Here is a 22,103-nt window from a genome sequence, read left to right on the forward strand (position 1 = left end):
TTGTACATGGCCCCCAAAGCCTTGCCCATCGCAGACATGGATGGGGAGGGGAAGGTGTGGAGTGCAGAGGAAGCCACAGACCCAAAGCAGGAGGACAGGGACGTTCCCAGCAACTCCAGCTTCAAGAGCCTTCCCAGTGCCCAGCACTCAGGGGGAGGCAGGCAGGGGATGGGCCCTGTCCTTTGAAATGGCAGCCTGGAGCCAGCCCGCCTTGTCGTGTGACCTTAGGCACACGCTGCCTGTCCCTGGGCTCTGCAGCCTCACTCTTCCATGGAGGGGTGAAATGAGGTGCCAACCGCAGCCTTCCAGAAGGCCCCCGGCCTGGCCCCCGGCACTGTGAGCCCCTGTGCATTGACCTGATGTCCCTGACTCTGAGCCTGGGGAGGACAGGGACCTCGTCTGTGCCTCTCAGGACCCACCCCTGTCCTGGGCGCTGGCCAAGAAGGAACCAACCTGTGCCTAAACCGGAGAGTTCCACAGATACCGCTGCCCACGCTCAGCCTGTGGGGTCTGAGGGGAGTAAGGGGGCGGGTCAGGGTGCCAGACTGCTCTCCCCTACCTGTTGCCTCAGTTTCCCTGATCCAAGAGGCAGGGCCATCCAAGCTGGTGGCCTCACTGGCCAGCATAAGGGTCATCAGAGGCCAGGAAGGGTGTCTGCTAGTCGGACAGTGCCTTCTGGAGTCCTGAGGAAAGAAAGCCAGTCTCCACATGCCACCATGAGCCTGTGGCAGATGCCGGCACAGATGGTAACAGCCACTGAGAGTGCCCAGGGTCCCGGAGCCCCGGGGTGAGAGAGGGCCTAGAGGGAGGACCCAGACCCTCACCCAGCAAACTCCAGATGTGGCTCCCTCCGATGGCACCAGCCCCAGGCGAAGTATGGCAGACTCGGACTGCAGCCAGCCTGGCCATGTCCCTCGCCCGCTTATTGTGTGGGCCCCAGTGGCGTCCACCTGGGGAAGCACAGCTGACTTCTAAGGGGGTCTCAGATGGGATGGGGGCCTGGCCTCAGTTTCATGGGGGGTCTCCCAGGCCTCAGGCTGCTTCCTCCCCTAGGAGAGACAGCAAAGGGCCTGGGGCATTGGGCTGGGTAGCGGGATGGAACCCTGGCTGTGCAGACCCTCTTCCTGGACAAAGGTTTACTCCCACAGAACATCCCAGAAAGAAGGGGCAGGGGGATGGGAAACTGGGCAGCCCAGCTCTGGTGACCCCCACACCAGTTTGGCCCAAAGAGAGCCTCGGCTTTGTGCCCCAGGGCCACCCAACACCTTCCTCCTCCCCTCCTCGGCCCATCCAGAATGTACCCGCTGCTGGAAGTAAAAATAGCAGCTGACACCTCCTGGAGGCGGAGGGAGGACCTTGCCTCCTTCTCCAAGCACGTCCTCTGCATCCTGGCCTCCTTCATCCTCCTCCTCTGGCTATTCCTATACTTGGTAAGGGGCCTGCACGGGCACAGCCCCCCCACCCCCCCGCTGACTCCACACACACCCCGGCCACCCAGCCACTGGCCAATGGGCTGCTGGGAAGATCAAATGTCACTATAACACGAGGGTGTAAGCCGGTCGCCAGTGCCTGCAGCCGGTCCTGTCCACAGGGAGCTCCAGCCCTTCTCACACTCAACCCACAGGTGGGTATGGGCAGGAACGGCCACCCAGGGCTGCGGCCGATGGGGCCTCCTGCGTGCGGGTGGACAGCCCCTTGTTCCAGGGACACTCTGGGGTCCTGGGGCACCGAGGTCCCAGGCCCGTGTGGTGCCGAGCATCTCAACTTGAAGCATCGTGGCTCCGAGCCCCCAGGTGGCTGCTCCAGGGTCCGGAGAGTGTGGGATGCGGACACAGTGGTGTGATGGTCTCTGCACCGGGAGGATGCAGAAGAAGGCAGAGTGTGGAAGGCCGGGAGGGGAGAAGTCGGGGCTTAGGGACGCCCAGTGCTAGGGAGTGGCCTGAAAGCAGGAGGCAGAGAGGCGTGGGATGTGAGTGGCAGGGAAGAGGCCATGCAGGGGTGCTGCCAGGGCTTAGGTTGCCGGCTTGCAGCTGCCATGCAGACATTTGCCCGGGCCCGTCCTGGCCTTGCCATGTTGCCCTCGCACCTGGGCCTCCAACACCGCCATTTTGTAGAGATGAAAACAAGGACAGGAGGGCAGGGGCTCATGTATGGCCAGCCCAGGATTGTGTCAGGGCAGGGACATCTAAAGCCCTCACAGTCTTGGAGGCCAGTGTCTGGAGGTGCAGGACAGAAGTGAACAGGGGCTGGACTGGGGCAGGACGTGGCATGAAGGAGGGGCTGGGCTTCACGGCGTCCCCCTGGCTGGAGGCTGGAGGAGCTGGTGCTCCTAAGAGCCCCCACCTACCCTCCCTGCCCTGGACACGGTCCCCCTGACTTGTGCCATCTGATCAGGCCTTGGGCGCCCCTCCTGAAGTCCATGGCGAACATGGGGCAAGGCATAGGTTGGCTGGCTGGACAGCAGGTCTGGGGGCATGGTCAGGACCACAGCAAGCAAGGGGCAGTGGTTCCTGCCTCCCCATCCCACCCTGGCCCCGTCACCTCCGAAGGAGGGAAGGGTGACGTGTGTGCCTAAGGAACCTGACCGCATAGGTTATTTTCATGCAGCCCCTCTGAGGCAGGCACTAACTGGACACCTGCTTTGCTTCTCAGCTGTTGAAATGCTATCCCTTGCCCCCAGCACATCCCTGCCACCAGCCCCTTCCCCAAAGAGGGGTGATGACACAGGCCATACTGGGGACAACAGAACAGCCTTGTGTTGCTTCCAGGTGCTCAGCAGAAAACCAGATGCCTCAGTTTCCCCACTTGAAGAGTGGGCCTTTCCCACCTCACGTCAGTGGGCCTTGAGGTGACCCTGCCTGGAGGTGTCGGGGCACCCATGTGACTCTGGCCTGGGGGGACAGGAGGGAAATACGAGGAGCTGGGGAGGGCCTGGGTGCCCGAGGGTGAGGGGGCCACTGCGGGCCAAGGAGGGCTGGGCTGTCACACCTGCCTCACCCACGTCTTGGGTTTCTGGGCAGAAATGTCTTGCCTATTTCTGGACACCTCAGCTGCCACTGGCTCCTTATAAATAACCCATTCCAGGCGAGGGCCACGCTGCCCCCATCTTGCAGTAGTCGACAGGTGTCAGCCCGGCCAGGGTCAGGGGTGGGCATAGCAGGGCGGGGCCAGGCTCCACTCCCTCCTTTCACTGACCCTCCTCCATACAGAGGGTGGCCCTAGAGGAGGCTGTGGGGTTTGGGACCTGAAGCAGCTAGGGGGACAGCACGAGGGGTCGGCGGTGGGCAGCCCAGGACTGGGTCACGCCGGGGCCCTGAACAACACTGGCTGGTAGGGTTGAGGACGGAGGAGAGCCTGGCCCAGCCGTGGCAGTTGCAAGAGGCTTAACCTGAGGGGCAGCAGAGTTCAGGAAGAGATTCTGGGATAGGAAAAAGCGGCCCCCGTTGCCTGGAAGACAGCTATCTGCTGGGTAATTTTGCATGGAGCTTAAGTTGCTCTGGGAAAATTAACATTCTTGACAAAGGGTTTGGAAAACGGTTTCCCACCTCAGCAAGGCAACGTGGATGCATTTTTAGCTGATGAACGTGTGTTTTTCTTATACAGCACTCCCAGGGGGGAGCGTAACTATTGTCTTCGAGTGATCTGTACTGTGTTGTAATGAACTTTGTTTTCTAAAACCCCGGCCAACATGCCGGTGCAGCTGCTCAGAGCCTCCCCAGGCCTGGCCGCCCGGTGTTTCATGGTGGCCAGCTCACAGAGAGACGGTCCCCAGCATGCTGGCCTGGAGCCACCGCCGCACATGGACAGGGCAGCCAGTCCCGGGCATGGAGCTTCCCTAGACAGGGACAGATCAAGAGCACCCCCGGGGCTGGGGAAAGCGGCCACTGGGAGGGAAATGGGGGGGCTTCTCAGTGGGCTCCTGCAGTCCAAGTATGCCTTGCACAGAGCCCGGCTTGGGGGGTGCACGGGAAGCAGCCCAGACCCAACCCAATGTGCTCTGGGGCTCAGCCTCAGTGTCTTCAGGAGACAGGGGTGACAAGACAGAACAGCTTCCCTGCTCTGTGATCTTGGAGGAGGGGTCCTCAGAGGGATGTGGTGGGCACACCAGGGACTCCGAGCACCCCACAGGAAAACAGGCACAGAAGGGAGCTTTCGGCTCAAATAGGGAAGAGGGGTTCTCATGGGGAATGGTAGGCTGAGCAGATTACCCATCTTGGGGAGCCAGCCTCGGTCATCCAGGGGCTCGCAGGGAGACCCCGCCTACACCCACTGGGCAGAGAATACCCAGAGATAGGTTTTAGCTCCATCAGCAGGACTTTTCCCGTGTCCAGAGCGGGCTGGACGGCACACGCCCTGCATTCTGGATGACCCTCCTCAGGGGACGCTGTGGAGAGGATGTCTGCCCTGGGTGGGGGTGGATGCCACGACCTTCCAACATCCCGTCCAACTCCAAGATTCCAAGCTCCAGGCTGGAGCCAAGGCAGGAAGAGGGGACAGAGTCCGGGGCGCCAAGGGCTGGGAGGGGCCAGGAGCCCTGGAGGAAGGGGGGGCCCAAAGAGGTGGACTCGTCCAAGGCCAGAGCTGGCCCCCAAACCCTGCACGCAGTCTCCCCACAGCACTGCTCCAAGAGTCCATCCCCCACCCTACGCTCAGGCAGCTCCGAACTCTCTTTCCATCCTCTCTCTCTCTCTCTCTCGCTCTCTCTCTCTCTGTCTCTCAATCTCTCTCTGCAGAAACCACCCACCTTCACCATGTCTGACGAGGAAGTGTAAGTACCCAGCTGGTGGCTGCCCCCCGCCCGGCTCGGGACCCTGGCCCCTTGGCTTCTGCGGGCCTGGAGCATGCCCTAACTTGCACAAGTTCAAGCAGAGCCCAGCCTCACCACCTCTCTCCTTCTTTCTCTCTCTTTCCCTGCCCCACAGTGAACAGGTGGAGGGTAAGTATAACCCATTTTCCTTCTACTTCCTGCTCTAGAAGGAAGGGTCGCACCTGGGCAGGGGCTGGACTGTGCATACCACGTGTCCCCTCAGCAGCCCTACATTGGCTGCATGCCACGGGTGCCTTCTGAGTGACCCTCGGAAAACAGTTGTCCGACTGGGGGCCTCGAGGGTCTTTTCCCTGACGGGTGGCCACACAGTCCTGAGGGGCTGCAGGTCAGGCTCTGGGTCTTGTCTCTCTGCCTCTTTCATGCCCACTGTGGGACGTGGGCATCCAGGACCCCACCAAAAGCCACCATCATCACCAGAGCCTCTGCCTTCCTCAGCACCTCCTCTGGGCCTGAGGACCCCCAATTCCACACCCTTGGCCAAGGGGAGTCACTGGCCTGTCTAGGGCCAGGACACACCGGCCTCTCCTCCTCCTCCTCCTCCCTTCACGGGCAGCCCCTTCTAACGTGGTTCCCCTCTTTTGTTCTGTCCCAATGCAGAGCAGTACGAAGAAGAAGGTAATTCTGGCAACCGCTGGAAGCCCCCCAGCCCCTCCTTAGAACTTTACCCCCTCCCCGTGTGGCACTCACAGAACCCCCTCCCTAGGCTGCTCCAGGCTGCCTTGAGCTTATCAATCAACCATCCATCTCTCTCATCATTAGTCATTAACAATCATCATTCATCACCATTCATCACTAATTAATGATGAATGAGGCTGTCACTTAATTAATGATGAATGAGCCAGTAAATCATCACTAACCCCTGTCTCTTTAATTGATTAATATGCACTCATGATCCTTCATTTATCCTTCATCCTCCGTGTGCCGTGGTGTGTGGGGTTCGCTGGGGCTGGTCATGAAGGCCTCACTCTCGTTAACACCGGATGCCCCACCGTGCCCAGTGCTGCTGTCTCTCAGCCTCTCTCTCTCTGTCTGCCCTCCCGGCATCTCAGAGTCTCTCCATCTCTCTCCAGTTCCTTTCCACATCTCTCTTGGCTCCCTGGGCTCTCTGTGTGCCTGTTTATCTCTCAGCCTCTCTCTCTCTGTCTCTGTATCTTTCAGCCTCTTGGTCTCTGTCTCTCCCTGCCTCTCTCTCTCAGTCTCTGTCTCTCTTGGCCTCTCTGTCCCCATTTCTCCACCTCCATCTCCATCTCTGTCTCTCTGTGTCTCCATCCCTCCGTACCACCCCCCTACTCTGTGCTGTAACCCTGGGTGGAGCCTGGAGCCCCCTCCCTGTGCTGGCCAGGTGTGGTCTTTGGGCGTCTCCATCGTGCCCGGGCAGGCGTGGGCGGGCGTGGGCGCACCTGGGAACCGTGCGGGGCGGCAGTTCTCAGGCCGACGATGCTGCCCCGGAATCCCTGGCACCCGATCAACTGGGAGCACGTTCACGAAACCTTAACAGACAGGGCTGTCCTGTGAGGAGTCCTAAGTGCTATGTTTTGAAAATATTTTGAAAACACTTGGCTACCCTAACAACGTCAGCAAAACATTTCTTTTTCTCCCGACAAGGTGGAAAGACTCATTTCTGCGAGGGAACGATGGCCCTGGGGAGCCATCTTTTCTCTTGGGGCAGCCACGTGGTAGGCTGGGAGGCCACAGAAGGGTCTTCATGCGACATGTCTCCAAAGACCCCTCGGTGCCAGCCTTGTTTCCGGGCGCACTCAGAGCCGGGGCTTCCCACAAGCCCTGTGGGTTTTGTCCCTGTCCTCACTTGCGTCACCTGCAAAGCAGGACTTAGCAAGGGCCTCTGTGCACAAATGCCTCCAGGCATGGGAATCCCTGGCCCCCGGGGTAGGAGGGACCTCAGAACCCCTCTCAGGGGCCGGGCCCAGCCCAGCTGACAGTGACCAGCTCTGCTGGTGGGACTCCGTGCTCCTCACGCTGGCCAGAGATGCAGGACTGACCCCCATCTTTCACCCCAGCCAAGCGAGCCCCAGGCCCTCTTCTCCCGGCCAGCCGGCCTCCTGTCCTTGCGGCCTGAGTACACTCTAATCACCGTCTCTGTTCCCTCTCTCCCCCAACTCCGCCTTCTTCTGCTCCTGGCTTCTCCGGCTCTCAGAGGAAGCCCAGGAGGAAGGTAAGTGGGGTCCAAGGCCCCAGCCCCCATGCCCACTCCCCAGCCTTCCTGCCCCACCCGACATTGACCTCCACCCTGCCTCTAAGGATTGCCGTGTGCCCCTGTCTAACCCTCTCCTCTCTCCCCCTGCCACCTGCAACCCCCGGCTCTCCTCAGCTGCAGAAGTCCATGAGGAAGGTATGAGGACTTCTGGTCCCCATGTGGGGCCCGGGGCCTGGCTGGAGCCCACGTGGGGTTGGGGGAGAGGGTGGGGAAGCCACGAGGTACCAGCCAGCCAAGGGGCCTCCACATGTGGCCCTAATGTAACCCACTAACCACGGCCAATGCTTGACCGGAGAGGGCGTGGGGTTTCGAGGGTGGGCCCCCTTCCCCACAGCCTCCCAGGCAGCAGGGCCAGGGACTCCCCAGGCAGGTACAGGCTGGGCTGCTGGTTGGCAGGGCATCCCCAAGCATGGGGCAGAGGGGACACATAGGCCCACCCTAGTCCTCCACCCCAGGGTGAGCAGCCGAGAGCCCGTGGCGGTGTTGAGCCCTGGGCCTGGCCAGGACCCCCCGCCACATCTTGGGACACCACAGAGTGAGGGGAGAGAAAGCAGCTGGGGGCAGAACCCTGCAGCCTGGCATAGTCAGCTCCCTCGTGCACGTGCCCTCGCCAGCCCCCCAGGCCTGCTGTGAGACCCTTGAGGTGCACCCAGGCTGGGGGCAGATGGGAGGGCTGGGGTTCCATGCCCAGATCAGCAGGCAGAGCCATCATTGGTGCCCAGGGCTGCCAGCACCCTAAGAGGGAGGAAAGAATCCCATCAGGGAAAGAAAGAGTGGGCCTCCAGCTTTGGGATGGCAGGAAGTGGGGGTCCCGGGGATGACAGGAAGTGGGCCTCCAGCTTTGGGATGGCAGGAAGTGGGGGTCCCGGGGATGACAGGAAGTGGGCCTCCAGCTTTGGGATGGCAGGAAGTGGGGTCCCGGGGATGCCAGGAAGTGGAGCCTCCAGCTTTGGGATGCAGGAAGTGGGGGTTCCGGGGATGCCTTCCATGGCCATCTGTGGGCTCTACCCTCCCAGGGACCAGCACTGCCTTTGTGGGCCTGAGGCCGCCCTGCCAGCTAGCAACCTGCCCGTGGGCCTTGTGCCCCGGCCAGAGCACAGACACCCTCCCGGGGTCACCCCCAGGACAGACGGGATGGGGGCAAAGGAAGGCCCAGCCCCCAGTACCGAGTCTTCTCTACTAAGGCTAGAGCCACAGATACCTCAGTTTTCCCCACCTGGGGTGCTCCCAGATGCATGACAGCAGGGTTGGGGACATGGGACTGGGTGGTGGCCGTGCCTGGGCTAACACTGACTGTGTCTTGCTCGATCCCCGCACCGCGCCTCCACCCTCGGCCTCGAGTGGCGAATGGGCCGCTTTCCATTAAACTGATCGAGCCTTCTCCTTTGACTCTGACCGCGGTTTTGCCTCTTGTTCCATGGCCCTCCTTAGCCCATGAAGTTCATGAACCAGGTACGTGCATGACTTAATGCCACATGGCCACATGTGGCCTATGTCGGGGGTGCAGGAACCCCAAGAAGGAACAAGAGGGGGCCGCATAACCTGCACAGCCTGGACTGCTCGCCCACCGCCTCAGCCCTTGCCAACCCCCCTTTCTCTGTGTCTGCCATAGCTCACACTGATTCTCTTCTCACCTCCCACCACTTTCTAGCCCACCTGATGCTGCTTTCTGCAGAGGAAGTTCAAGAAGGTACGCGGGTGCTCCCCAGCCTCCAGGCCAGAGCCCTCAATCCTCCCCTTCTGTCCCTTCACTTCCTCCCTCTTGACCCACTCTTGTGACACTTGCGCACCAACAACTGAACGCGATTCTGGTCTCTTGGCTGGGAACAGAAGTGAAAGGACCACCGGCTTAGGAACGGGCTGGATCAATGGGGCGCAGGCTTCCTCTGGATTGATTCTATAGGCCTGGGGAACAACTAGGCTCTTCCTGGGCTGCCAACAGGAAGGTGGCGAGGTGAGGTGGCCGCCTGAGGCCCGAGGCCAGAGCCAGGCCCCTTGGGAAGGACTGTGCTGGGGTCCCCTGGGACGCCTCTGGATTCCACCAGGGTGGGGTGGGAAGAGCGGCGGGAGAGGCCTCCACTCTGCTCCAAGTTGCAGCCAGAAAGTAGGAAGTAGGAGGCGGTGAGGTGGAAAGGGAAGGGTGGAGGGGCAAGTGGAAGTGAAGCAGTAAAGGCATGGCTGAGGCCAAGGTGGGGACGCTGGGGAACCACGGACAGCCAGGGCCATGCGGCAAAGGCGGCAAGCCAGGTCCACAGCATCCCACCCATTTCCTGGCCCGAGTCCCAGACACACCCGGAGTGAGGAGGCCCCCCCTGGGTTGGGCCCGGCTCCCTGGCGTGGCCTGCCATACCCCTGGGTGGAGGTCAGGGTGAATTCAGTCAGGGGGCCCCCAGCTGGGCGGCTTCTCCAGTCACTCGGGTGTGGGAGCGCTTGCAGGGCTCTCCCTGCTGGGCCTGAGCTCGTGCTGACTCGAGGCTCAGAAGAGGCCCTGGAACGAGGACATGCTGGGGGGATGGACTCCACCGTGCAGGGAGGTGTCCGGAGATGGGCTATGGGGGTACAGGGTCGCTGGTCACTCTGGAACAGCAGCACTGAGGCCAGTTGGAAGACCAGACAGACAACAGGCGAGGTGGAGCAGAGCAGAGGAGGCAGGGCCCGCAGGACAGCGTTTGCTGCTTGGGCAGTGTGGCCGTCTCGTCATCACCCGACCTCACCCTCCTCCCTGGCTTTGGCCTTCCCACCCCGGGGGGCTCCTCAGCACGCACTGGCGTCCAGCAAAATCCCTAGTCAGGGAGGCCGGGGCCAGCGGCCCAATTCATCATCCCACCACGCGCGTTCCGTCAGGGCCCTTGGCCAGGCTGGTGGCACTCCCCAGGATGCCCCACTGCTCACTCCGGTGCACACGCCCCCATAGGCATCTGGAACGGGTTGACCTCAGGCCCACTTGCAAAATCAAGAGCGCTGGCGGGCCCTCTCCTGGTGGGGGTTTCCCAGGCAACCGAGGTAGCGCCAGCAAGGAGGACTCAAGGACAGTTGCACTCGCAAGGCCAGGGCACTGGCAAGGCAGGACCACCCCCGGCCCAAGGACTGCTGCCTTTAGCCAAGTGCAGGGGACAGCAACTGGGCCGACTCGGAAGGGGCCGAGGGCATCGCGTGCAATGGCCCTTGCTGCTACGTAGAGGCCCAGAGCAGGGACTGAAGGAACCGAGGATGAAGCGGGTGCCGCTACGCCAGCCAAGCAGACCCCCTCCTGGGCCAGCCAGGCCAGGCAGCCAGGTCCACCCCAGGGTCCAGGAGCCTGAGTGGCATCCTAAAGGAGCCACCGTTACTAGGTGGCCAGGGCAGGCCAGGCAGGCCCCAGAGAAGCCAGTGAGAGGTAGCAGTGGGGTCCCAGAGGGGCCCAGTCTCAGGACAGCAGCCATGTGGCAGTCAGACGGCAGGCCCCAGGGAGGTCAGGGGTGAGCATGCCTGGGCTCCCGGCCTGTGGATGGGGCTGCGGTGGACATTCTGGGCTCAGGCAGGGGCTCCTGGGGCTGAGACCAGCAAGGAGTTAGACATCACGTTGCTGGCAGAGGCTCCTGAGGCCTGAGGGCTGTAGTCATTCCATGGCCTGCTGGGTTCCACCCAGCAACACTGCCTTTACAGGCAGGGGTCAGGCTCCAGGAAGCACCAAGCGAAGGGGCTGCACCCACCCCGGCTGCAATGCCCTCTTGGTGGGGAGGCTCTCATATTCCAAGGTTGGCCCTGCCAGACCCAAGAAGACAGACCGGGGAGACAGATGAGACCCAGTGCTCTTAGCCCCCCACATTGCCCCTTGACACTTGTAGGGCCCCATAGGCACACCCTGGGGAAAACAGGGTCCAAGTGAGGGGGTGGGCCCCTTGCCCGCCACAGGCCCCTTGCCCACTGCTCCCGCAGCTGCGCTGGCTTTTCTCTTGCATGTGTGCTTGTGCCTTTTGCCACCTGGAAGACACCGCAGAGGAGGACGCGGAAGGTAAGGGCCCGTCCCCACCGCCGGAGGTGCAGGACCCTGGCTCTAGCCGACGTGAGGGAAAGAGGACGGGCTGGGATCCCTCGCTGCCCTGCCTCCCTCTCCCTCTGTCCTCTTTCTCTTCCCCTGGCACGGGGGCCTCAGAGGGCCAGGCCTTGCTGCTCCGCACGGTGCTGCTGGGGTCGGGCTGCCAGGGCCTCGCGGGTGCCACCGCTCCAAGCTTCTGCCATACAGTGGAGGGGGAGTAAGCAGGACCAGCAGCAGTGCCAGAGCCCGGGCAGAGCGCCCCCTCCCCTTTCTCCCGAGCCCCTTTCCTCCCCATCTTCTTTCCGGGCCTCTGTCCTCTTTCCTCCGTCTCCTCCCTTCCCAGCCTTCAAGGATGCTGCCTGTCTCGCTCCTATTTCTTCCCTGCCTCTTCCTCACCCTTCCTCCCGGCCCCAGGCCCTGAATTCTTCCCCTCTGACCCTGCCAGGGGCTTTTGCAGGCCTAGAGCAGAAACAGGACCCTCTTGTTTCTGGGGGGTGGGGGCACACCCAGCTGAAAAGGACAGCGGCTTTCAGCGAGGGGGACCCCAGGGCCCCAAGCGACCCCGTCTCACCCAGGCTGTCTCTCTCCCTCTCCCCACGCTGGTGTCCCTCTTCCCACGCTGGTGCTGTGCGGACCAGAGGAGAAACCAAGACTCAAGTGAGTGTGGGGTGGGGCCGGCCAAGTGAGTGTGGGGTCCTGGCAGGCCCCACGCCGAGTGTGTTCTGGGGAGGGGGCAGCCAAGTGAGTGTGGCGCCCAGTGAGTGTGCTCCATGGTGGGGGTGGAGGAGCAGGCCAGGGCCAGATGCCTGGAGCCTGCATTCGGAGGGATGCTCAGAGCACAGGGTGGGAGGGATGAGGGTCACCTGGGAGATGGGCTTGGGAGGCCCAGCAGGGTGTGATTTTGCGCGGGGTCATTCGGGGCAGACAAAGAGGGCTTCCTGCAGGAGGAGGCTACTGACGCAGAAGAAGGGAGGAGAGGTGGGTGGGAGAGAGTCAAAGAAGGAAGGCAGGGTGCCGGGTGCAGGGAGTTGGGCCACCACAACACCTCGTGGCCTTCGGGGGGCCACATCATGCCCCGCCATACTTCGAGGACTCCCAGAGCCCTAGATGTGAAAATCGACAAGAAAGGGAGTCCCGAAGTGGAGAAAGGTGGGAGACTCCCCCCAGAAACCCACGGCAGAATGACACCTTGACCGTGTCCAAAATCGCTCACCATGCAGGGGCCCCTGTCCCCCTTTGGGGCAGAACTCGGAGAATCTTGTCCTCATGGCACCTGCTTGTGAGCACTTCACGGGTTTGATTTTTTTACTGCAGCTCTTCTGACTTTTCTGCTTTTGATCAGTGCTCACAAGCTGCAGCACTCGCTACGTGATTCGCCCTTTTATCTCGAGGGCTCTTGCCTGCGTTCTGCTCTGTGCGAGGTGGAATCTCAGTGTCTTAACACACACTCACTGTTGGTTCCCACTTGGGGAGCAATGCAGATTCTCAGAAGAGGGAGAACATCTGAAGGGTACAGCCGGCATATTCCCATCCTTTGCCCTGTATTTTTCAGTGATTTTAAGTACAGTAATGCCAGATCACGAGATATTTTCTCATTTTAGAAAAACTGTTTGTGTTTTCATTATGAAAATAAAACACCTCATGAAAGAAAATTTGGAAAATATATAAAAGTCAAATGAAGAAAAAACGTCATCTATAATTCTCCCACCCAGCCAGCCAGACTGTGGAAAAGAGCAGAAAGAACTAAAAAGCCTTCGTTCTTCCTTTTTTCCATGCATAGTGCTTGGAAAAAAAGATTTAAAGCCGGCCCTGTTTTTCAAACATCATACCGTCTCTGCAGCTTTGAATTCTGCTTTTTTAAAATTTAGCACTATTCATAAGTATTTTCCATGTTTTACACAGTCTTCTTAAATATTTTGAATGGCCACATAATATTCCATCAATTGGACAAACCGTAATTTTCCTAACCATTCCCCTATTGCAGGCTTTCCCCAATATTTTACTATCATAAATAACGCCGGTTGGAAAGCGTTTTCTGTCTTTAGGGTTATTTCCGTAGGCCACATTCCCAGAACTGGAATTACTGGGTCAAAGAGTATGAATGTTCTTAAGACTTTGACATCCACTGCCAAATTGCTTTCCACAAGGGCCCGGCCAACGCCGTCTCCTACGTGGGATGTGAGCGGGTCTGTGTCCCACACCCTCCTCACCCAGGGACAGGAACGTGCTTTTACATCGCAGCCTCTGATGGATGAGAAACGGCACCTCATGGTTGTTTGGCTTTGCGCCCTAACAGTCACTCGGGGCCAACATTTCCCTGACTTTGGGATGGGTCGCCTTTTCTCTGAGAACTCATAGCCATGACCATTGCTCATTTGTCTCCTGGTGGAAGAATCTCTGTGTTTTCTTAGTCATCAGTTTGCATAAGGATATAAGTCTTCTCTGTATTTGCTGAAAATATTTTTTTAGTCTTTTTTTTTTTTTTTTGCCTTTCCATTTTCCGTGTTTTTTTTTTTTTCACATACATAAGTTTTTCATTTGTGTGGCGTCATCTGGCCTTCTTTCCCTTAGAGGCACCTTCTGGTGCTTCTGAGCTTAGGAAACCCTTTCCTGCTCCAGTTTTTGATTGATATTTAGCTCCACTTTCTTCTATGGTTTGTTGGAAAAAAATTGTTGTTGTTTTAACTCTTTGCTGCATCTGGAATGTATTGGTGAGAGGAGGGGACTGCACACCCAGCCGGAGAGGGGGCCTCGCTTCCCCTTCAGATTGCTTTCTTCCCAGCCCCCTCTCCTCCTTCCTTTGGGCCGCCAGAGAGAAAGATGAAAGAGGGGCTGGGGAAAGGCACAGGCTCGCAGCGGCCGTTCCTGCCCAGGGAGGCCACCGCCACCCACAGTGGCTGTAGCTTCTCACCCGACCTGGCTGCGTCTGTTTATCTGTTTGAGAAGGAAATGGAGGTGCCCTCCTGGTAGCTGGGGTGCAGCGACACTGGCAACGGCCAGAAGCCGAAAGGCAGATGGCAGCGCTGGAAAGCTAAAGCATTCTTGAGGGTCTCAAGCCACTCTCAGGACGGTGGGCTACAAACCTCGTAAGAATAAAGCTGGGGCAAACGTGCCGCTCGGCGGGGCACCCTCAGCTAGGGGCCAGAGCAGGAGGGCACCAGGGTCAGTAGGGGCCAGTAGGGAAAGCGCCAGGCTGACCCTCTGGGGTGGGTTCCTGGGTCTCTGCTCATGGGCCTCTCTGTCTCCTCTTCAGACTCACTGCTCCTAAGATCCCAGAAGGGGAGAAAGTGGACTTCGATGTAAGTTTACAGGACTCTGGTCAACATGGCCACGATTTCCCCACACCCCAGCTTTTGGGCTCCAGGCCAGGCCTCAGATGGTCACTTCCTCCCAAGCAGCCAGAGCTGGGGCCTCCTGGGTCCGGGCAATTCTACCATAACTTATTCCTAGACCAGAGGAAACCCCTCTAAAACTAAACTTCTCTCTTCCCTTCTCCTCTATCTATCCTTCTATCCATCCATCCACCCACGCACATAAGCTCTACCCATCCACCCACCCATCCACCCACCCATCTATCCATCCATCCATCCACCCACCCATCCACCCAACCATCCGTCCATCCATCCATCCACTCACCCATCCACCCACCCATGCATCAACCATCTATCCCATCCATCCATCCGCATCCACCCACCCCATCACCAACCATACTATCCATCCACTCCACCCATCCACCCACCCATCCCACCCCAACCATCTATCCAAACCATCTATCCATTCATGCCATCCACAACGCCATCCACCCACCCATTCCACCCACCATCCGCCACATTCCATCCATCCACCCCACCCATCACACCATCCACCCATCCATCCATCCACTCACCATCACCCACCCATCCACCAACCAGTCTATCCATTGCCCATCCACCCACCTCACCCCCATGCACCCACTCATCCACCCAACCATCTATCCATCCATCCAATCCATCCATCCATCCATCATCCATCCATCAAAAACCTCACTCCATTCCACCAACCCATCTATCCATCCATCCACCCACTCACCCATGCACCGCACTCATCCACCCAACCATCCTATCCATGCCTCCATCCATCCATCCATCCATCCATCCATCCTCCACTCACCATACCACCCACCCATCCACCCAACCATCCGTCCCATCCATCATTCACTCACCATGGCCACCCATCCACCCCAACCTCTACTCCACCATCCATCACTCACCATCGCACCCACCCATCACCCAAACATCTAATCCATCCATCAATCCATCCATTCCATCCATCCATCCATCCATCCACTCACACATCCACCCAACCCCATCATCCATCCATCCATCCCATACCATCCATTCCACCCCACACCCATCCACCAACATCCGTCCATCCATCCATCAACTCACCTGCACCACCATTCCACCAACACTCCGTCCACCCACCATTATCCATCCATCCATCCACCCACCCATCACACCCACCCAATCCCCCGCGCGAGTCAACCATCTATCCTCGATCCATCCACTCACCCATCCACCCACACCATCCCCACCCAACCATCAATCCATCCATCCAATGCACCCATCCACCCCAACCATCTATCCACTCCATCCAGCACCCACCCCATCCCCCCAACCACTCCACGTCCATTCAGTCGCAATCACCACCCATCCACCCTCACAGCCATCCACCCATCCTCCATCCACTCACCCATCACCACCCCATCCACCCAACATCCGTCCATCCATCCATCCACCACCCATCCACCCACCCATCAGCCATCCATCCATCCACTCACCATCCACCCGCCAACCATCTATCCCATCCATCCATCCACTCACCCATGCACCCACACATCACCAACCATAGACTATCCATCCATCCCATCCATCACCCATGCACCACTCCACCCAACCATCTATCCCATCATCCCATCATCCACTCACCCATCCACCCCCATCTTCCATCCCATCCCATCCATCCTCCACCTCACAGCACCTCCACCCATCCACCCAAACCATCCGTCCATACATCCATCCAGTCACCCATGCACCACCCATCCCCCCAACCATCTATCCATCCATCCATCCCTCACGCCATCCACCCCCACCATCTACCCAACATGTCCGGCATCATGCATCCATTCCATCCATGCCATCCATCACATCCATCCCACTCATCTCATCTACTCTCCATCCACTCGATCCATGTAATCATCCACTCACTCATGCAAACCATCCACTCAACCACCCTCCCACACACCCACCCATTCACCCATTCATCCTCCCATCCACCCACCCATCTATCCACCCACCCAGCCACTCACCCACCATCCACACATCCTCTACCATTAATCCACATATCCATCCCTCTACCCATCTACCTATCCATCCATTCATCCATCCACCCAGTCATCTGTCTCCATCCTCTCTCACTCATCCACCCATCCATCAGTTCATCTGTTCACATGCCTATCTATTTATCCAACAATTTATCTCACTCAGCAGTCTTCTCTCTGCCAGGCCCATGCAGGGCATCTCTGAGGATGATGACAGAGCCAAGTCAGGGCCAGTTCATCCTAAGGATGCTGAGGACCTTATGGCTGGGCACCATCCCTGCTCTGTAGCTCAGAAATCAGGCCAACCTTGGCCCCTATGAGGATAGCAGCTGTGGCAATGTGTAGAAGGCAAAACATTCCTTGCCACTTGCCATTTTCATGGTGGCCAAGGGATTCAGGGCTTATCTGCTGGGGCAAGGGAAAGGGCCTCTTGCTGCAAGGCAGGCCAGGCAGGGCAGGGGTTGGGGAGAGGGGTGGGGCTGATGCCCACTGCCCCTGCCCACAGGACATCCAGAAGAAGCGTCAGAACAAAGACCTAATGGAGCTCCAGGCCCTCATCGACAGCCACTTTGAAGCCCGGAAGAAGGAGGAGGAGGAGCTGGTCGCTCTCAAGGAGAGAATCGTGAGTGGGGCAGTTCACGCTGCAGCAGGGGCTGGTGGACACCCTCGGAGGACCTGGGGACAGGGCTAAGCAGACGCACTTCTCTGGCTGCAGGAGAAGCGCCGTGCGGAGAGAGCGGAGCAGCAGAGGATTCGTGCAGAGAAGGAGAGGGAGCGCCAGAACAGACTGGCGGTGAGAAGGGCACCAACCCTACCGCTGTCTCATCAGCGAATGAACCCCAGGCCCAGAGAAATGTAGGGGACCGAGGCCTTCCTCCTCCTGGGGTTCCCACTGTCACTGGCCAATGATCAGAGCCACTGGCTAAGTCCCCCACGCCCTGCAGAACCCCTTGCAAGACAACAAATCCTGGCCAAGACCTGGAGCTTCCTTCCAGATAGTTCTAAGCCCAGGGTGGGTCCTTCCAGAGAGTTCTAACCCCAGGGTGGGTTCTTCCAGACAGTTCTAAGCCCAGGGTGGGTCCCTAAAGCTTGCCCAGAAAGCACAGCCCTCTCTCCATCCCTGAGCGTCTTGGGGATGGGGTCTCCACAGGAGGAAAAGGCCAGAAGGGAGGAGGAGGATGCCAAGAGGAGGGCAGAGGACGACCTGAAGAAGAAGAAAGCTCTGTCTTCCATGGGAGCCAACTACAGCAGCTACCTGGCCAAGGTGCGTGCCGCTGCTAGGAGCATGGTGGCAGCCTTCAGTGTGGGCTGCGCCCTGCGCCCTCCTGAAACCAAGCCCCTCTCTTTGGACTTTTCCCCTCCAGGCCGACCAGAAGAGAGGCAAGAAGCAGACGGCCCGTGAAATGAAGAAGAAGATTCTTGCTGAGAGACGCAAGCCGCTCAACATCGACCACCTCAGTGAAGACAAACTGAGGTGAGGGGTGGCTGCTGCGGGGCTACCCACTGCTCCCCAAGCCACCAAGGACTGTGCTCCTCAGTGGCTGGAGGAGGACTCCAGGGCCCTGGCCCTGCCTTTGGGGCTTATTCAACAAAGCCTCCCCCCTTCCTCTGCCCCAGGGACAAAGCCAAGGAGCTCTGGGAGACCCTGCACCAGCTGGAGACCGACAAGTTCGAGTTTGGGGAGAAGTTGAAACGCCAGAAATATGATGTGAGTCCTGGCACCTCCGGCCCTGGGGCCCTAGCAGCTTTCACCCACCAGCCAGAGCAGCCACTCCCTGTGTCCCTGGCAAACTCTGGACATGCCCATCGCAGGGCCCTGGGCCCTGAGAGGCCCACACAGGCTGCCGCCACTGACCCCTGGCTGAGGCTGCTCTCCTGCTGGGGACTGTGGCCAGAGCCCGTCCTCCTGGCTGGCCACGCAGCACCCTGAGCGATGAACCTGACCCCTGTGGGCGGCCTTCGTCACCCCTGCCATGAGGACTGTCATGGCAGAGCAGCCATGGCCGAGTGGACTCAGGGTTCATTTTCTGAACCCCTTTAAGCTTAAAGAAAGTCCCCATCATCACCGAGCTCAGGCCCGGGCCACCGAGGCTGTCCGGTGCGGGGCGTCCTTTCCACAGAGCCTCCTCCGCAAACCCAGGCTCTGGCTTCCACCAGGGCCCCAGACATCTGCTTCCTCAGGGCAGGCAGAGAGCGGTGACACGCTGCACCCGCGGCTGGAAAAGGGGGCCTGAGACTGTGCCCCTCCGAGACGGAGCAGAGCCCCCATCCCATGCAGGCATTATCGCTGCAGGCAAAGCTGGGGCTGGGGAAGGCAGCCTGCCTGGGTGGCCTCAGGGGCTGGGTTGCAATGTGGGAGCTAGGATAGAGGCCGAGCTGCTTCCCACCCTCCCAAACACCCGTGTGGGCTCCAGGGGCGAGGGGCACAGCCGTGGGTGACCTGTGTGCTCAGGGCGAATGCAGACACTCCAGCATCACCATCAAGGACACGATGTCCACCCTCCAGCACCGCCAGAGGCCCCAGGGGAGAGCAGCCTGCCCACGGGGCCTGTGCTCCACTCGGGTGCAGGGGGTGCGGGATGACCCATCCAAGCCAGCCAGGCAAATCCGAGCACCTTCTCAGGGGCTCTGGGCATGCCACCTGTTCCACCCGAGTTTCCACGAGCTCCCCTCCGACAGAAGCAGGATGATTACACTCCCTCCCAGAGCTGTCCCCAGGCGTCCAGGCACGGGGGATAGCCCTACTTCACCCTCGGGGCTCTTCCAGAGGGGCTGGCCCTGAGATGGGCCTCACTGCACAGGACCCAGGCTGTGTTCCCAGAGCTGAGTCAGGGACCCACTGGCTCTGGATAGACGTGGCCACAGCGGGTCCCTAGGGACTGCAGAGCCTGGAGGGCCATCACCAGGCCAAGCTAGCCCACAGCTTTGATGCCTCAGCTGCCCATCCAGCCTTGTAACCATCTTGGTCTTTCTAGATCATGAATGTCCGGGCCAGAGTGCAGATGCTGGCCAAGTTGTAAGTAGCCGGGTCCACCCTGGGCCAGGCCCGTGGGTGTGCGCTGCACGGTGAGGTGAACCTCTCGCATGGCAAAAACCTGGGTCGCTCAGGATGCTGGTGGCAGGGGGCCTGGAGCCTTCCTCCTGCCCCGCTCTCCCCTGGGGCCTGCAGCCGGGGCTTCCCAGTGGCCGCTGCCCTGTTGGCAAGCGAGGAAGGGCCCCCACCTTCCCAGGAGCTCCGCCTCAAGCCGGCAGCGGCCACGGAGTGCCCCCGGGTGCAGGCAGGAGGGCAGGAGCGGCTGGCCCAGGAGCTCAGAGCTCAGCAGTTGAAGGGAGCTGGAGCTGGGAAGGAGGGGTCCGCAGGCCTCACCTGCACCCTCCCCACCCCCCCATCCATGCTCCGTGCCCCCTGCCCCAGATCCTGCCGCAGGCTGAAGGTAAGTGGCCAGCTACGGGCTGCTGTGTGTGGCAGTCCAGGCCAGTACAGGTTGGCGAGAGTCAGTCTACGCACGAGCCCGAGGGCCAAGGGACAGTGTCCCCCTGCACAAGGAGCCAGGAGACAGTAAGGGAGCCGAGGAGCCCTCGTGGGGGCCCAGAAGCCCTGGGTCGCCCAGCCCAGCCCACCCTGCGGTGGAGACGGGCCTTCACCCAGGACACGCAGGCCTGGCCCTTGGGTCGTCGCAGTGAGTCACTCATGTTGTTCACAGATCACCACGCTCAGAAGCCGCATCCGACCATGAGCCCAGAGCAGTGAGTAGCCCCAAAAAGCAAAATGCTCCTCACTACATGCTGGGGCACAGGGGCCGCTCCCGGGCCGGCCGTTGTCACTCAGTCCCTAACAAGGGCCGGTGGTGGACGGCCTGGGCAGGCAGTAACGAGGACTAACCCGGCCAGGCCACCCAGGCCCAGCATGCCACAGGCTGTGCCAGGGACCCCGGAGCCTCCTCCCTCCCTGCACGCAGGGGAGGCCCTGGGGGATGGCAAGTCCAGGAGGAGGGAACCCAATGGGCTTGCTTGTCAAACCCTCGCGCACCCAAGTCTGGCACTGGCCCAGGGAGAGGGGCGAGGCCAGGGAGCCCCTAGAAGGGCTGCTTGGCTGCGCCTTTGGTGTACCAACCTGGGCCCCGGGGTATCTGCCAGTGTATCCCACCCTCCAAGGGGACCTAGGACAGGGAATTAAGAACACCAGGTCTCATCACCAGCCCCTCTGTGACGCTGGGCAATCATGGGACTTCTCCAGGAGGGTGACGCCCTCGTCCATCAAATCAGTGTCCAGGGGCTGTGGGAACCCCTTGGCACAGCTACTTGACCCACCCGCACGGGCCTGCACCCAGGGGTGCCCCGGCACGCCACACTGGTGATCCTGTCACTGACCCAGCTGCGCGGCCATTCCCATTTCTCCAAGGACCGCGGTGTTTGGGGCACTTGAGTTTCATTGGTTTTCTGGGATTCCTCTCCCCTTCCTCCTGTACCTGGCTTCCCTGTGTGCCCAGGGCAGCTCATCCCTGGGCACGTGACCTCACCGTCTCCCTGTTGTCCATCAGGGGCATTCAGCCCTCTGAGGGCGGGCAGTCCGGCGTGCGTGTCCATGTGCCTTGCGTGTGTGCACGTGGCTGTGCTGAGGGTGCTCAGGAACGTGTGTGAGGGCACGGCCCTTTGGCCAGCCAGGCGTCCCTGCGGCCTCGCGGGCCCGAGCACTCCTGTCCTTCTCCTGCCTCTGTCCCTCACCCGAACCCAGCTCCTCCTGGCTCTCGGCCACGTGAAGGCCTCAGACAAACGGGGCAGGTTCCTGGGACTGCCACCCCTCAGAGGCCACCGTCTGGAGGGGCAAGGGCTCTTTTGAGGCCAAGTGAAAGGATTATCATTATCTGCCAAGACAGTCTTCCCAAGCTCGGGGTCTGTCTGCAGTGGCACCTCAGGCAAGGAAGGAAGGACAAAGGGAGGGTGCCCTGGGCTCACATGCCAGCCCCCTAACCACACTAATGACCTAGGCCCGCCAGGCACAGGTGAGTGGGCACTGCCTGGACTGAAGCTGGGTGTGCGCTGAGAGCTTGGGCCGGGCCTGTGCCCGGAGAGCAGTGTGGGGTCGGGCTGAGCGTCCACCCAGAGTGGAGGACCAGGAGGGGCACGGCCAGAGGTCCTGACCCTCAAGGATCGCTTGCTTCCCATTTGCAGCAGCAAGAAGGCTGGGACCCCAGCCAAGGGCAAAGTCGGCGGGCGCTGGAAGTAGAGAGGACAGGAAGGCCCCTCGAGGCAGAGATCCTCCACCCTCGTGCACACCAGGGCCGCCCGTGGGACTCCACATCCTCCAGCCCCCACAATCCTGTCAGGGGCTCCCTGACAATCCTGGGGGTGAAGAGGCCATCCCAGGGCACCCCCCGCATCTCTGTCCTTGCTGCCTCTATCCCCTGGGGCCTGTGAATAAAGCCGCAGACCCCCCTCCACAGTGTGCACTTGCTTCTGCATGGGGGGCCCTGGGGGACACGGGGGGGATGCGGGTAGGGGCTAGCCAAGGGCACAGCGTCCTGGCCATCCGTGGGGCCAGCTCAGGAGGGCACTGGCCAGCACGTGCCACCTGTTACTATGGCCAGGGTGGTGCCTGGATGCCCATCAGATGCTGCCCACGGCTTTTCCCTCTAAAACGCGGGCCCCATCCCTGCCCGCCCGAGCCTGTAGGACCCTCCGC

General features: G+C 60.3%; 1 protein-coding gene across 13 annotated transcripts; it reads left to right on the top strand.

Moving 5' to 3' along the window:
• The first annotated feature begins 1,430 nt into the window (after positions 1-1,430).
• TNNT3 (troponin T3, fast skeletal type) lies at positions 1,431-21,861 on the top strand. Of its 13 annotated transcripts, none has more exons than XM_017874711.1 (18): positions 1,522-1,624; positions 4,734-4,768; positions 4,923-4,936; positions 5,426-5,443; positions 6,984-7,001; positions 7,158-7,178; positions 8,475-8,495; positions 8,719-8,733; positions 11,014-11,037; positions 11,700-11,718; positions 14,315-14,360; positions 16,926-17,042; positions 17,136-17,213; positions 17,571-17,684; positions 17,785-17,894; positions 18,038-18,128; positions 19,396-19,436; positions 21,593-21,861. In XM_017874711.1, exons 2-18 carry the CDS (start codon positions 4,752-4,754, stop codon positions 21,645-21,647), a joined length of 819 nt encoding a protein of 272 aa, XP_017730200.1. In that variant the 5' UTR covers positions 1,522-1,624; positions 4,734-4,751; the 3' UTR covers positions 21,648-21,861. The 13 variants fall into 13 exon arrangements, with proteins under 13 accessions (XP_017730210.1, XP_017730207.1, XP_017730211.1 ...); XM_017874717.1 differs by lacking the exon at positions 19,396-19,436 and adding an exon at positions 20,125-20,167 and having other exon boundaries at positions 1,524-1,624; XM_017874712.1 differs by lacking the exon at positions 8,475-8,495.
• The last annotated feature ends 242 nt before the right edge of the window (positions 21,862-22,103 follow it).

This window comes from Rhinopithecus bieti, unplaced genomic scaffold (assembly GCF_001698545.2).
Source record: "Rhinopithecus bieti isolate Rb0 unplaced genomic scaffold, ASM169854v2 scaffold_9449, whole genome shotgun sequence".
In the NCBI taxonomy this organism is placed as follows: domain Eukaryota; kingdom Metazoa; phylum Chordata; class Mammalia; order Primates; family Cercopithecidae; genus Rhinopithecus; species Rhinopithecus bieti.